Below are 17,427 nucleotides of genomic sequence, written 5' to 3'. Positions count from 1 at the left end.
TGGGCCGCAGTCGACCAAATAATTTCAACAGACCGATTGCGCTCAGCGTTTGCTTAGCTGAGTCGAACCCCATTTATAAAGGGGTAGACGCGTGAAAAAAAAAACGATTTTCAGAATATTTCGTACAGTCAGCAAAATCAAGTTCATTTCATCGAGTGAGTATGCAAACTGAAATGCCCGCATTAATTATAATGTAATTTCCGATTTGCTGGAAGCGCATGATGACGCTTTTAAATCATACACAAATATTACTTACTCATCCATCAATTACAGCGAACAATCATCATAATTACCTATCAACACGATTTTTTATTAAACAAACAAACAAGACTTTTAGCCAATTAGAACGCATTCAGAACTACATAACACACATACCAACAAATGAACGCTTTCGCCATCAAACCGCTAACAACTACACAAACACAAAAGGGCACAAAAGTACACACACACACGGCATACATACATACATATATACAGATCACAGATGAGTGAGCTCGCACTGCGCTGCGCATGACTCGAACTTGAACTCGAAACATAAGTTTGAGCCGGAGTTGCACACAGACACACACATCCATATGAATTGCCAGCCAACTCAGCTAACGATCATGCCACAACATTTGCTTGCTGACCAAAGCATCAAATACGAGTTGCCAGTTCTCATACAACATTCGAACTGTTTAGTTGGCTTTTGCCATATTAGACGGAACGGCGATTGAAAACGTAACAGCGTGCTAACGTGAAGCGTGAAGTGACTAAAAGGCATTGTGTCATACGAAGATAACTTCATTATTAGCTTAAACGGCATTTGATTGTTAGCTTCGCTTTATTGGTGTTGTTTTTTTTTTATTGTTGTTTGGCATCCTGCTGTTGCTGTGGCCTCAAGAAAGGTGTCTTAATGGTTTGTTGTGCGTGACAACTTTGTGTCGTTTTGACGCTGGCGATTGTGTGATGATCCACATCCATATACATTAAAGTGTTTTTTCAGCAACTTACTGGAAGATTAAGTGGTTGCTTCTGTGGACCTCAAACATTAAATGCGGCATTAATAAAAGCACACACGAATGTTAGCCAAAATAATCTTTTTCGGCGATTGTGTAATCAAACATACTAAGCGGTTAAAAAGAAATACTCGAACCCAAACGCACACACTCACACTCAACAACGCTTGTTTGCTGCCAAATGATCAACGATCGCAGGCAACAATTTCAGAATGTGTCTGTATAATTTATATTTGCAAATTAGCATATTTTGGTAGTAAGCTGTTTTCACCTGCTGTGCATTTGATGGTTATTGCATTAAATCTCGCAGTAAGGTAAATACTAAAGCTGTTGTTGTTACGGACGGTTGTTGTTGCCGCCGACGGCCAGCGCGCGATTGTTGAATAATCACGCCACCCGTGTTTTATCATAACTCTAAATGGGTTTCTACATATTTGTGATGCAATAAAAAAAATAAAAAAATATGTGAAAAAATGGCACTCGCGGCTCATTAATAAAAAAATAAGAAAGATTGAAGAAACGTGCATTGAAAAGAATTATATTAAATAAATAAATTAAATCAAAGCATTCAAATAAGATGAATGTTTAACTTGTGATGAAGGCAAATGCGCTAAGTCCAACTAAGCTTAGAAGCGGGAAAAATTGTGTTAAATGCATCGGTGTCTCTAGTGATGAGCGGTAAATGAACAGAACTGGTTAATGAGGTAATGAGACGAGCAAACGAGCAACAAATCTTTTGATTTATTCATACATAATTTTATAATATTTTTTTTTTCAATGCTATTTATGTGACTTTAAAGCAGCGATTTGAAAGAAGAAAAAAAAAATAATGAAATAAAAATAATATAAACAAGTAAGGAAGGTTAAGTTCGGTTGCAACCGAGCATTACATACTCAGTTGAGAGCTATGGTGACAACATAAGGGAAAATCACCATGTAGGAAAATGAACCGAGGGAAACCCTGGAATATGTTTGTATGACATGTGTATTAAATGAAAGGCATTAAAGAGTATTTTATGAGGGAGTGGGCCATAGTTCTATAGGTGGACGCCATTTAGGGATATCGCCATAAAGGTGGATCAGGGTTGACTCTAGAATTTGTTTGTACGATATGGCTATCAAAAAAAAAAGGTGCTAATGAGTATTTTAAAAGGGAGTGATCCTTAGTTCCATAGGTGGACGCCGTTACGAGATATGGCCATAAAGGTGGACCAGGAGTGACCCCAGAATTTGTTTGTACGATATGGGTATCAAATTAAAGGTATTAATGAGGGTTTTTAAAGGGAGTGGTGGTAGTTGTATAGGTGGTCGCTTTTTCGAGATATCGCCATAAAAGTGGACAGGGGTGACTCTAGAATGCGTTTGTACAATATGGGTATCAAACGAAAGGTGTTAATGAGTATTTTAAAAGGGAGTGGGCCTTAGTTCTATAGGTGGACGCCGCTTCGAAATATCGCCATAAAGGTGAACCAGGGGTGACTCTAGTATGTGTTTGTACGATATGGGTGTTAATGAGTATTTTAAAAGGGCGTGGAGCTTAGTTCAATAGGTGGACGCCTCTTCGAGATATCGCCATAAAGGTGGACCAGGGGTGACTCTAGAATTTGTTTGTACGATATTGGTATCAAATTAAAGTTATAAATGAGAGTTTTAAAAGGGAGCGGTGGTAGTTGTATATGTGAAGGCGTTTTCCAGATATCGACCAAAATGTGGACCAGGGTGACCCAGAACATCATCTGTTGGATACCGCTAATTTATTTATATATGTAATACCTGCCAAGATTTCAAGGGTTCTTTATCTCGCCCTGCAGAACTTTTTCATTTTCTTCTACTTAATATGGTAGGTGTCACAACCATTTTACAAATTTTTTTCCAAAGTTATATTTCGCGTCAATAAACCAATCCAATTACCACGTTTCATCCCTTTTTTCGTATTTGGTATAGAATTATGGCATTTTTTTAATTTTTCTATATCGAAAAAGTGGTCGTGGTCATAGTCGGATTTCGTTCATTTTTTATACCAAGATAAAGTGCATTCAGATGAGTACGTGAACTAAGTTCAGTAAAGATATGTCCATTTTTGCTGTAGTTATCGTGTTAACGGCCATGCGGAGGGACAGACGGACGACCGTGTATAAAAACTGGGCGTGGCTTCAACCGATTTCGCCCATTTTCACAGAAAACAGTTAACGTCATAAAATGTATGCTCCTACCAAATTTCAAAAGGATTGGTAAATTTTTGTTCGACTTATGGCATTAAAAGTATCCTAGACAAATTAAATGAAAAAGGGCGGAGCCCATTTTGAAATTTTCTTTTATTTTTGTATTTTGTTCCACCATATCATTACTGGAGTTGAATATTGACATAATTTACTTATGTGGGCGTGGTCCTTCTCCGATTTTGCTAATTTTTATTAAGCGTACATATAGTAATAGGAGTAACGTTCCTGCCAAATTTCATCATGATATCTTCAACCACTGCCAAATTACAGCTTGCAAAAATTTTAAATTACCTTCTTTTAAAAGTGGGCGGTGCCACACCCATTGTCCATAATTTTACTAATTTTCAATTCTGCGTCATAAGTTCAACTGACCTACCAAATTTCGTCGCTTTATCTGTCTTTGGTAATGAATTATTGAACTTTTTCGGTTTTTCGAAATTTTCGATATCGAAAAAGTGGGCGTGGTTATAGTCAGATATCGTTCATTTTAAATAGCGATCTGATATGAGTGCTCAGGAACCTACATACCAAATTTCATCAAGATATCTCAAAATTTACTCAAGTTATCGTGTTAACGGACGGACGGACGGACATGGTTCAATCAAATTTTTTTTTCGATCCTGATGATTTTGATATATGGAAGTCTATATCTATCTCGATTCCTTTATACCTGTACAACCAACCGTTATGCAATCAAACTTAATATGCTCTGTGAGCTCTGCTCAACTGAGTATAAAAATATAAAACTAATTCAATTATCAAAAAGACAGCGACTGTGAACTACCTTCCCCTTAGGGAAGTCAGTATTATTCTTATTATTAAGTACTAGGCCTGGGAGCACTGCGACCTTTGTGCAGATCTATTGTACATGACCTTTTAGCCTAATTCTGTATTTCCTTTTGATGTATCTAAGTACCCAATATCACATAGGGATGAAGAGTCACACCACCTAGATGGGAGAGTCTCTGCCTAGCCAGAGTGACGCATTCGCAGATAATGTGAACCGACGTTTCATCCTCCAGCCCACAGAAACCATAAATTTGAGTATCGGATAGATTTAACTTACTTAGATGATATCGTAGACTACAGTGTCCCGTATAGTATCCAGTGAGAGTTCTTAGATCCTCCCTGCTTAGATTAATGTGTTCGGCTGGTATTTTCGTGCCGGAAGTATAAAAAGTTTGGCCTGCCTTTGCCATGGGCAGTCAATCCAGTGACCTTTGAATTGTTTAGTTTCCCAGTTGCTTATAGTTTCTCTGGTGTGTGCTTTGTAAATCCACAAAAGGGCTATGGACCATAGAATGCTGCTATAGCACCCTGCTTAGCTAGGTAATCTGCATGTTCATTATATCCATGTCCCTGATGTTCGGGAACCCATCCTAACAAAACCTTGTTTTGGACTCCTAGTTTATTAAGGATTTCAGTGCAATCATCCACTACCTTAGATGTAACTGTGTATGATTGCAAGGCACCCAGGGCCATCTGGATGTCCGACATAATGTGGATGCTGGTCGATGTTGAGCCTCTCCGCACACATTCTCTACCACAGACTTCTATTGCATGGATTTCTGCCTGAAATATGGTAGGGTAGTATCCCATTGGTATCGATTTCTTGCAGTGCGGCCTATAGATGTCAGCTCCCGTTCTACGGTCATCGAATTTCGATCCATCCGTGAACCAGACCTCTGAGTCAGGATCATTATAGGGATTCCCTGTTACCCAGTGGGTCCACAATGGACACTTCAAAGTTCCGTAAGGTTCTGAGCAGAGAGGACATTACGTCACGCAGTTGTAATGTGGAATTTCCTAGGGAAATGAAAAGCTTCTGAGTGAAAACTCGTCCGCCTTGCATATGCCGTTTGGAGTCGGCATAAAACATGTAGGTCCCGTTCCGCCAATTTGTAAGAAAAAATAAAAGAAGCAAGACTCAAATTCTTAGAGAAGGTCGGCCTAAAATCTCGGAGATTATCGTGCCTTACATTTGTTTTATTTAAGTCATGCATAGGGTAATTTTGGGGAATCCAAAATACTTATTGCATGTACACACACACACACTTATCAAAAGTTTTCTACACGGAAATACCTTGTATAGCGTAGGCGCTGTTAGACCAATCCGGGGATATTACTTTACAGAGCGACTAAAGACCGGAAATGCAGCTAAAATATTACGAATATTCGCCTGGATCAGAACAATCTTAAAAAAGGAAATGGCATTTCGGTTTGGTTCTGAACCCACGCCATGGTACCAACAAAAGAAATAGATTTCAACTGTAAATTTTTACATTTGTTGTTATTGTTGTAGCAAAGGCCTTGGGGAGTGTTATCGAGTTGATGGTCCCTTGCCGGATGCAGATCCGGTACGTTCCGTTCCAAACCCGACCATTTCGGGAACGATTTATTATGACCACATGCGACCTTCTTTGCCATATCGCAATCCCACCCCCTAGATGCATGAAGAGTTCGGGGTCGCCAGAGCCTCGGCTGTTAATGAAAAAGGATTCGTCACGGATAGGTGAGGTCGACAATTCGGTTTGGAGGAGGTATGTATTGCGTTGGCAATCTGAAAGGGCTGCGCTACACAAACCCCTTGAATTCGGTATTTTAGTCGCCCCTTACGGCAGGCATACCTACCGCGGGTATATTTTAACCCCCTAACCCGCTGGGGGGTAAATTTTTACCAAAAAACCAACTAGTCCTGAATATTCTGGATATTTTTTATCTAGTTTGGAACTACATAAAAGGTAATGTAGCGGGGACAATTTCCACCACCTAGGACACTGCCTCGCATCTCACCGTTCTTCGAAAGATTAACGGAAGTCTACGCGTTGGCCACATCGAGCAGCACAGAAGACTTATTGATGAGCTGTGCGAGCTTTACGCAGACATCAACATAGTCCAGCAAATTAAAACGTAGCGTCTACTCTGGCTAGGTCATGTTATGTGAATGAAATATGACGCTCTGGCTAAGAACGTATTTTTATCGGAATCCGGATGCGAATGGCCACCACTCCGCTGAAAGGACCAATTAGAAAACAATTTAAATTCCTTGGTGTGACTAGTTGGCGCGAGTTAGTAGACCGAAGAAGCGACTGGTACGCCTTCTTGGACGGCCATAAACGTTTGAACGGCTAAGCGTCTATTAAGTAAGGACATCGTCATCTTCAGCTCGTCAGTTGAAAGCATGTAAAAGAGATAGAGGGCGATCTAGTTAGGGTTCCGAATGCACTAGAAGCGCACCAATTTTGTACTAGAGGTTTTCCTTACAGGGTTAATACCTAATTATGTTTAAAGTGCACTGAATGAGGTTTTTTTGTAACACCGGAATAAACAAAAAAAAATTATTTTAATAAGCGCCAGTGTATTTGTTTGAAATACCAAACGTAAGCTCAGAGTAAAGTTGCTAAAAAAATAGACCAAATGATTTATGCTAATATTCAGTGCATAAAATATGTATGTGATGTTCTTAGCATGACTTTGGCTCAACTTCAGACAGTACGTACACTAGCAGTATACACCAACAACAATTCACAATAGTATTATGGTCTGTCCACGCTATCACTTGCTCTATGTGAAGTCCATCTTAGTTAGCATAATGACTTAATAACTTTATGCATATCTACATACATACATACATACATAAATACATTGTCCGCACATGTTGGCTCCACTAAAATTGACATACAAGAATGCATCTCTTGCGGTTATATTTTGGCATGCCGCATGTTAGCCACACCAATGGACAGTTGTTAGCGAATGCGAGCAAGTTTCTGCGCCCGCCAGTGTAGGCTACTCCCAAATTAGTGTGTGAATTAGACATTTGCATAACGATCTTGCGGAGTGTTACGTTTGAGTACACTCGAAAAAATATATGCAACATCTCTTCGTGCTGCCGATGGCGGCTGTAAATTCGAAGATCTGGTCGATAGTTGATTTACCAGGTCTAAAGCCGCACTCATAAGGTCAAAGCAGCTTGCTCACGGTTTTTTATCGTACTTAACTAATTTTTTCTTCGGTACGGGCAAGAATTCTTTAGACATGTATTCCCACTGCGCCTGCATTCCGTTGGATTGACTTGTGTTCTCAGGGAGAGAGCGTTAAGGTTCTTAAAATATTCCGCGTTAAGCATGCCTGTCGTAAGAAGCGACTAAAATCTCCTGCCTGGTAGGTTCGCGTAGTCAGAGGGTCGGGCGAGTCCCTTAATGGTGCTTATTTTTGGAAACGTATCTCAAAATAGTAGACGTGGATGACTGCTTCTAGACCAGTTAAAAGCCATGTAGCTTAGTGGATTTTTTATCTTTTTATGCCTTAATTATACTCAGTTGAGCAGAGCCCACAGAGTATATTAATTTTGTTCGCATAACGGTACCCTGTAACGGCATAAATTAATCGAGATAGATATAGACTTCTATATGTCAAAATGATCTGGGCGAAAAAAAAAATTTATTTAGCCATGTCCGTCCGTCCGAAAACACGATACCTTGAGTAATCTTAAGGTATCTTGATGAAATTTGGTATGTAAGTTTCTGGGCACTCATCTCAGATCGTTTTTTTTTTAAATCGGACCACAATACGCCCACTTTTTGATATCGAAAATTTCGAAAACCGAAAAAGTGCGATAATTCATTACCAAAGACGGGTAAAGCGATGAAACTTGGTAGGTGGGTTGACCTTATGACGCAGAATAGAAAATTAGCGTTGCCACGCCCATTGTTAAAAGAAGGTAATTTAAAAGTTTTGCAAGCTGTAATTTGGCAGTCGTTGAAGATATCATGGTGAAATTTGGCAGTAACGTTAGTCCTATTACTATATGTGTTCTAAATAAGAATTAGCAAAATCGGATGACGAACACGCCCACTCTTTAAAAAAAAAATCGTTTAAGTCAAATTTAAAAAAAAAGTTAATATTTTTACAGTGTATAAGTAAATCATGTCAAAATTCAACTCCAGTAATGATATGGTGCAACAAAATACAAAAATAGAGAAAATTTCAAAATGGGTGGGGATCCGCCCTTTTTCATTTAATTTGTCTAGGATACTTAATTTGTCTACAAGCCTCTATGACGATAACTGTGTTCTGTGAAAATGGTCGAAATCGGTTGAAGCCACGCCCAGTTTTTATACACAGTCGACCGTCTGTCCTTCCTCTTGGCCGTTAACACGATAACTTGAGCAAAAATCGATATATCATTACTAAACTTAGTTCACGTACTTATCTGAACTTACTTCCGCTTGGTATTAAAAATGGGCGAAATCCGAATATGACCACGCCCACGTTTTCGATATCGAAAATTTCCAAAAATGAAAAAAATGCCATAATTCCATACCAAATACGAAAAAAGGGATGAAAAATGGTGATTGGATTGATTTTTTGACGCAAAATATAACTTTAAAAAAATTTTGTAAAATGGGTGTAACAAAGTTCTGCAGGGCGGAATCAAAAGCCCTTGGAATCATGGCAGGAATACTGTTCGTAGTATTACATATATAAATAAATTAGCGGTACCTGACGGATGATGTTCTGGGTCACCCTGGTCCAAATTTTGGTCGATATCTCGAAAACGCCTTCACATATACGACTAGGGGCCACTCCCTTTTAAACCCCTCATTAATACCTTTAATTTGATACCCACATAGTACAAACACATTCTAAATGCATCCACATATAGAACTAAGGGCCACTCCCTTTTAAAATACTCATTAACACCTTTCATTTGATACCCATATCGTACAAACACATTCTGGAGTCACCCCTGGTCCACCTTTATGGCGATATCTCGAAAAGGCGTCCACCTACAGAGTTAAGGCCCACCCCCTTTTAAAATACGCATTACAACCTTTCATTTGATTCCCATGTCATACAAACACATTCCATGGTTATCCTAGGTTCATTTTCCTAAATGGTGATTTTCCCTTATTTTGTCTCCAAAGCTATCAGCTGAGTATGTAATGTTCGGTTACAACCGAACTTAGCATTTCTTACTTGTTTTGTGCTGGATTTGACCATCCCCAGAAAGGATGTTAAGTAACACGTTTGTATAGCGAGAAATTTGTAGCCTTCCCACCTTAGCTCACTACCAAATGTGAAGTTTAGTATATACTCCGAAACCCCTTGGTAGTTATGAGCGGTTCGAACCGCATGTGAAGGAATCAAACTGGCCATTTACAAGAGAATAGCGATCAAGAGCTTTCTTCACTTGTGTGGACTCCCACAAGCGAATCCGTCCTCCAAATAATCTGATCGAATGTAGGGGTAATACAAAATAAAACTCAGCAATGAACTTTTCTTTTCGAAAATCCTTATACTGGTATTTCTAGTACTTCTATTCAATAAAAAACCATAACAGCCGAATATTCATTTACGGGTTTAGTTGTTAATTGAGCTAAATCTGAAAGAGAAGATTATCTTGTACAGTTGGCATCAACGCTTATTCACGTTTTTCTTCTTGTAGCAATGCGTCGCCACTTCCAGTAGGTGCGATCACTCACCAACACCTCACAATTGTCATCGATATCTTTTAAAGGAAGTCCCAGGAAGCTTGCAGTTTCAACAGTGCCGCGTGGAAGTTAAAGGCCTTGGCTCCAAACTGCAATTAAAAAAGATGGTTGGCGTCATGTGGAGACACATTATATGCAGGACAAACATTAGGTAGAACGCGGTTTAATCTGCACAACTAAGACCCCTACTTATTACAGTATCCAGATTCAAGCTGTGCCAGAGCGACACGCCTCTCCCGAAAGTCTGCCGTCCTTAAGTGCGTGTGCCAAGTTTTTGTTTTATGCTCACAAAGTCCGTCAGGCATTTATCAGCATAGGAATCTGTCGACTATTTTTGGATGTCGCTGAGGCCCATTTTATGCTCTTTCGTTTCAAAGAGCTGAACTATTGTGTCCAGGATTTCTTCGTAGTGCTTACAGAAATGACTCTTTACGTTTCTGGGAGGCGGAGCCTCTTCAATAAGATGTCTGCTAGGATGCCCATATTTCTGAGTATCCAACAGTAACAGTTTGCTCAGCATTACATTTCTCTCCTTTATGGGATAAATACCCCCTCACTATGTAGATAATCCTGATGGAGTAACAGATGGTAACATAAGAAAATATCCCGTGGTAGTTCTGACCTCGTTGATTTGCCAGTCCTGCAGTTTTCTCCAGTGTGTTTCTTTTAAGCTCTGTCACAATATCGGTTGGCGTTGCGTAAAAGCCCCTGGTCAATTGCTTTACACGCAGTTATAAGTGTTTCATAATTATTGTTCCAAGTGCTGCCAGGGAGGATTTTAGCATTTTGTTACGGCTCTGAACTTTAGGTACAATTTCGGCTGCATGCTCGCCAAAATGCAGGACATTATCGAATGTCAGAATCAGTACTTTCGGGTGTCGGACAGTCGTTATCGTAATGCCATCGCTGTTAGTGTTTAATATAACCGGCACTTGTGTCCACGGTTGCCACTTTTGGTTCATTTGGATTACTCCATTTACTTATGTTTATGGAAATCTTATCACAAAAATTGCTCAGTCACAGGAAATATTTTAGGCGAGGCATTAATAAGAAAAGCGTTGGATCTAAGGGCAAACGCATTACACGGACTTATCAGAAAAAAATCTTGTTTTACTTACTTACTTAATTGGCGCTTAACCGTCTAAACGGTTATGGCCGTCCAACAAGGCGCGCCAGTCCCTCCTTCGCTCCGCCAACTAGCGCCAATTGGTCGCACCAAGGAAGTTTAAATCATTTTCCACCTGGTCCTTCCAACGAAGCGGGGGCCGCTCTCTACCTCTGCTTCCATAGGCCACTTTCCGAAAAAAACACTTTCTTGGCCGGAGCATCATCTTTCATTCGCATAACATGGCCTAGCCAGCGCAGCCGCTGCGTTTCAATTCGCATTTAACTCGCCATCGCCAACGCGTAGAGGTCCATAAATCTTTCGAAGAACTTTTCTCTCGAACACTCCCAAAGCAGCTTCATCTGCTATTGTCATGGTCCATGCTTCTGCCCCATATAGCAGGATGGGTACGATAAGTGACTTGTAGAGTATGATTTTCGTTCGCCGAGAGAGGACTTTACTTTTCAATTGCCTACCTAGTCCAAAGTAGCATTTATTTGCAAGATTGATCCTTCGCTGGATTTCAGTGTTGATGTTCTTGCTAGTGTTGATGCTGGTTCCCAAATAAACGAAGTCTTTTAGTATTTCGAAATTATGGCTGCCAACAGTAGCGTGGTTGCCAAGGCGCGTATGCACTAACTCTTTGCTGGATGACAGCAGGTACTTCGTTTTGTCCTCATTCACCATCAAACCCATCTTTACCGCTTCTTTTTCCAGTTTGGAGTAAGCAGAACTAACAGCGCGGGTGTTTAGGCCGATGATATCAAAGTTATCAGCATATGCCAGTAATTGCACGCTTTTATAAAATATTGTTCCAGTGCGGTTAAGTTCTGCAGCTAGTGTAATTTTCTCCAGCATCAAATTAAAGAAATCGCACGATAGGGGGTCACCCTGTCTGAAACCTCGTTTAGTTTCGAACGGCTCGGAGAGGTCCTTCCCAATTCTGACTGAGCTGATGGTGTTGCTCAACGTCATTTTGCACCACCGTATAAGTTTTTCGGGGAAACCAAATTCAGACATAGCGGCATATAGGCAGCTCCATTTCGTGCTGTCGAAGGCGGCTTTAAAATCGACGAAGGGATAATGTGTGCCGATTCTCTTTCCACGGTTCTTTCCAAGATTTGGCGCATTGTGAAAAACTGGTCGATGGTAGATTTACCAGGTCTGAAGCCGCACTGATAAGGTCCAATCAGCCGGTTCACGGTGGGTTTCAATCTTTCGCACAATACACTTGAAAGTACCTTATATGCGATATTAAGGAGGCTGATTCTACGATAGTTGGTGCATTTTGCAGTATCCCCCTTCTTGTGGATTGGGCAAAGAAAACTTGGATTCCAATCATCGGGCATGCACTCGTCCGCCCATATTTTGCTAAGAAGCTGCTGCATGCGCCTTACCAACTCCTCGCCGCCGTACTTGAATAGCTCCGCAGGCAATACATCAGCGCCCACGTCGTTGTTGTTTTTCAATCTGGTTATTGCTATGCTAACTTCGTCATAATCGGGCGGGGGAACATATATTCCATCATCATCGATTGCGGGATCGGGTTCGTCATCTCTGCGCAGTGAATCGATGCCTCCATTTAGAAGAGCAGAGAAGTGTTCCCTCCATAATCTAAGCACTCTCTGGACATCAGTTACAAGGTCGCCGTTTTCGTGCCTACAGGAGTTTGCTCCGGTCTTAAAACCTTTCGTCTGTCGCTGTATTTTTTGGTAAAATTTTAGGGAGTTATTCCTGGTGGCTAGCAGCTCAAGCTCTTCGCACTCACGCCTTTCTGCTTCTGCTTTTTTCTTCCTGAAAAGGCGTCTCGTTCCCTTTTCAACTCAGCGTTCACACACTCCTCTTGTTGCGCTCGCTTTTAACGTAGCCCTGTAGGCAGCGTCTTTTCTTTCGATTGCAAGGCGGCATTCTTCATCGTACCCGTTGTTTTTCAGTGGCCGCCGGCAACCAATTTCTTTCTCGGCGGCAGTACGAAGTGCTTTGGGGATATGCTCCCACTGCTCCTGTATTCCTTCAGGCTGAGTTGTGCTCTCAGAGAGCAGGTGTTAGAGTCGAGTTGCGATGTTGTTTTAGTATTCAGATATTTCGATCGGTTATCAAAACTTCGTGATAGATTTTTTTCATTAGTTGAGCTAAGAAAATTATTCTCAAATGCACGCGTGCCTCTATGAAATTTGGCAGGGCTTTCCACTAATGGAGCCATTACGATGACCGCCGAGTTAAGATTTGAATTTAAAACTAAGTAATATAATGAAACTAATTGGTTTTATGTTTGGTAACACTTTCAAAATCTTTTACAAAGAAATCTTATGTAAAAATTGCAAGAGTATTATGGTATTCCAGGAGTACGAGTATTGTGGTGTTAAGGCACGCCAAATACTTGAAAACTAAGTAGCTTGGCATAAGAAATATTTTAACTGTAAGAAAGGCAGGAATACTTCTTTAAAGGGGTAACTTTATAAATGAATGACGAATCGCGATTGAAAAAATTTACTTTTATAATCAGATTTTGAAGCAAATGTAAAAAAGATTTGATTTCGAAAGAAGTGTTTTGTGTTTTATTCTACACACTTACTAAATCTAGGCTTTGGCATGAAATATCAAAGTTCAGGGGAAAAGGTAAGCATCATCTATGATTTACTGAGTTTGCTCATAGTTCGACTACACCAAGACGTAAATTTTTGAGCCTTTTCTTACTAAAACCTAACTGCGCTTTGCATTTTACTTCTTTCAAATTAACAACATAATGCTGGAACTAAGAGCTTTGTCAGTAAACCTATATTCAAAACGTATAGTTAGTGAAGGCATATACTTATCCCAGAAATTTGAGAATGTAATACCTAAAAGTAGTGTTTTTGTTTGTGCAGTTTGAAATAAGTCTCCTATTCGTAAGTTTATTAAAATTTTGTATAGGAAACCATGGAAACATCCTGAAATTTTATATTTGACAACGGCTACGACACTTTAGTGAATTGCTTGTATCACAATCAAAAAAAAACAAATTTTGATCCATTTTTCTGAGATTTGGTCCTTTTCTTTGATGAATTTTGGTCCCAAATGAAAACATGGTGTGGCAACCGTGCTTGTGTCACCCACATCGTACTCTTTAATATTATGCCGCACCCATAAATATATTGAAATATTTTAAACTAAAGTCTTATTAGATATTACAATGTATTAGCTTTACTATAGTACTGAACACATTTTAATTAACGCTTCAATTTCTGAAATAAAAACGATTAAAATAAAAGAGGTACTAAAGTTTGTGGACAAAATTGTTCGTCACCTTGAATTTATTAATAACAAGTAAGGAAGGCTAATTTCGGGTGTAATCGAATATTACATACTCAGCTGAGAGCTTTGGAAACGAAATAAGGGAAAGTCGCCATGTAGGAATATGAACTTAGGGTAACCCTGGAATGTGTTTGTATGACATTTCGAGATATCGCCATAAAGGCGGACCAGGGGTGACTCTAGAATGTGTTTGTACGATGTAGGTATCAAACTAAAGGTATTACTGAGCGTTTAAAAGGGAGTGGCCCTTAGTTGTATATGTGTGCACATGAACTTACATACCAAATTTCATTAAGATACCTCTAAATTTACTAAATTTATCGAGTTTACGGACAGACGGACAGACGGACGGACGGACGGACGGACGGACATGGCTAAATTAATTTCTTTTTTCGCCCAGATCAATACTGGGTGCTGTTATGCGAACAAAATTAGTATACTCTGTGAGCTCTGCTCAGCTGAGTATAAAAAAAATATATATATTGTAACGAATTTACTGCAATTCCTCTTATTTGCAATCTTCTGCTAACGTTCGAATCACTAAACTGTTGAATAAATAACTCCCCTATTCAATAATGCAAAATGGCCTTTATTAAAGTTCTTCACAATAACACTAATATTGCTTGCCAGATAGCGTATTAAATAAAACTGATTGTGACGACTCTACTGTTGCTGCCTTTTATACTATATGATTTCTCGTTCGCATCTTCTAGGCGCTTCCATTACCAGAATCTACTAGTTGCTTATCTGCTATAAATTTCTCAGCTATAACTACAGATGGACAATTCTTATAGCTTCTCTCACAGCTCATGAGCGTGTGTTTGTGAGTAATACTTGCTCAATTATTGCATACTTTCAGGAGTATCTCAGATATATGCATGTTGTTGTGCGTTGCTTCTCCGCTGCGTGTACGTACATACATATGTGTAGACATATTGATTAATTTGGTTATTTGCATACAAGTCACTGCTTAACATCGGCTTAGAGATGACAGTACCCCTTAGTGTTGCTAATATTCGGAACAATATATATACATTAAAAACTACCAACTATCGACTAACGAATTTTCAAGCCATGTGTTTTTTAACGCTTTCGAACAAATATAAAAAAATTGTGTTTTACTCTAATTATAAGAATTTTTCATTTGAATAAAAAACTAAATGAAACAATTTGAGGTTTAAAAAAATGTATTATATTCAGTGCTATATATACTTTATTTTCTAACTCCGGCTGTGAGGTACATCCTCAAATCAAATTTTTACAAATCAAAATATGATTCTTTGAAGAAGAAATAAACTCCAGTGTAATTGAATTCAACTGACAGATGCAAGGAAAAATATCAAATTAATCAAATTTGCATAAAATTCTGTAAAAAGTGCAAGTGATTTTTTATAATCATGGCGTTATTTGAATTGCTGTTCGCTTTTATTTGTGCAAACAACAGATTATGCGTATGAATATTACTCAAATTGTGCAAGTTTTTACAACTTCGAATAAATACACAAATTTTAACAACCTTTTCTACTACTTGTATATAGCCAAGTGTTATAAACAATCAACGCTTTCTTGTGCTCGCAATCAGCTGAACAACAACAAGAACAAGACCGGCAAATCCAATTAGCATCCAAATGCACAACATAACACCGATATTCAACACCTAAATGCCAAAACTGTGAAATCTAAAACATGTAGCAATTTTACATACAAACGCCAGGAAATGTGATATTTTAGCGTATAAATGAATTGTACAAATGTACTTCTAATCGCCATCAAATATACATATATATGTATGTTAATATACTGTTGTTTACAAAAACAAGTATCCTTCCCTATAATTGTTTGCTGCATGAGAAGAAATATTTGCAAAGTGCGTTTGTACTATAGTTGTTGTTGCTGTATATATGTGTATGTAGTGTGATGATGCGATTGCCAGACGCACGCACAAAATCGCTACAAAGAAATGTGGAAAAATCGTCACAAGTTCTTAATATTTTTGCTGTGGATCATGGAAATAAGGTGAGTTAAAAGAAGGATGTACATACATACAAAGATACATATGTATTTATAGAGCAGTGGTGGGCACACGATATTAAGGAAGTGCTAATTACACTGCTCCAAATTAAACTTTTTGCATTACCCTGGATCACCACTATTTTTTTTTTTTTATTTGCTATAGTCCCCTAATTATAAAAATGGTTGAAATTTAAAATTCTATGGACACGTTTTTGTTTTTTTTTTTTTGTTTTCTAAAATTTGCCTTTTTTGAAAAGGAGATCCATTGATTTTATCATATCTCTGGAACGGGCTGCCCTATTTTGTTGGAGAAAACAGCATATAATAGCGAATGAAATTACCTTAAAATTGTTTAAATTCCATTTTTTTTAAATACTTATTGGTTTCAGAGTTATTTGCATCGCATTTTAAAAAAATCGATTTTTAGAATTTTAAATTTCCATTTTTTTGTCTTCTTTAATTCGTAAAAAATCGAAAGAGACAAAAACTTACAACTTTTATTAGATGATCGTAAAACTGTGAACATTCCAAATAAGAGAAGCTTTATTTCATGAAAAGCCATGAATAAACGGTAATATTATTAACAATTAAGTGAATGAAGGTAAAATACGTATTTTTAATATTTTTGTTTATTTAGCTATTTAAGACACCTTTATTAAATAAATTCTACAAAATTTAGTACTTAGTATCTTTTTTTTCGTTAAGTTTGTCAGAATCGGCGACAATATACCATACAGGGCAGGCATCTAATGAGTCTGTAACTTTTTTAACCACTACCTGCGAAAGGGTTTGAAAAAAGGGGTTTTCAAAAAAATTCATATGCTATGGGAAATGGCCTGTGCAGGCTGGGATGTTCAGTAGGTAGGTATAACAGTTTATATGACGGAGTGATAATTTGATTTTTTTGTTTTTATGATTTAAGCATTCTAAGAACATCGCAAGAAATGCCCCAAGGATAAAGTTGTATATATTTTATAACAAATATATATGACCATACTTCTTTCTTACGAAAACCCGCGTTGGCAACTTAAATTTTCCGTACAGCATGAGGCATTTTTTCTTATGATCTGCGTTTTGCCTTAAGAAAAATTGACGGGGAAAAATTTCTTGAGTGTCATTATGGAGTTTTCTCATTTATGGCGATGCCCGTAGTAAGCTTTAAAATGACAAAGTTGCACAAAATGTCATAACTAAATGATTTGTTTGTCAAAAACAATAATAGGCTTGATATGCAAAATTTTCGCGAAATTGGGTATTTTCACTTTATTTTCAATAAAACCAACATTTATTCATGTATTTTC

At 38.4% G+C, this 17,427-nt stretch overlaps 1 protein-coding gene across 9 annotated transcripts in view; it reads left to right on the top strand.

The window, feature by feature from the left end:
• Positions 1 to 668: 668 nt before the first annotated feature.
• Wnt2 (Wnt oncogene analog 2) overlaps positions 669 to 17,427 on the top strand; it is a 113,758-nt gene continuing 96,999 nt past the window's right edge. For 2 of the 9 annotated variants that reach the window (XM_067778020.1, XM_067778012.1), the window contains exons 1-2: positions 669 to 1,702; positions 15,248 to 16,129. Coding sequence is in view for 8 of the 9 variants with exons in the window: in XM_067778012.1 (XP_067634113.1) it covers positions 16,074 to 16,129 (56 nt within the window). In the remaining variant the exon portion in view is untranslated. The remainder of the gene's footprint in view (positions 1,703 to 15,247; positions 16,130 to 17,427) is intronic. The other 7 variants (XM_067778019.1, XM_067778017.1, XM_067778016.1 and 4 more) reach the window with 7 other exon arrangements.

The sequence above is a fragment of the Eurosta solidaginis genome, chromosome 3 (assembly GCF_040869045.1).
Source record: "Eurosta solidaginis isolate ZX-2024a chromosome 3, ASM4086904v1, whole genome shotgun sequence".
NCBI lineage: Eukaryota > Metazoa > Arthropoda > Insecta > Diptera > Tephritidae > Eurosta > Eurosta solidaginis.
The sequence above is the reverse complement of the archived record's forward strand: the minus strand, read 5'-3'. Positions and strand labels throughout refer to the sequence as shown.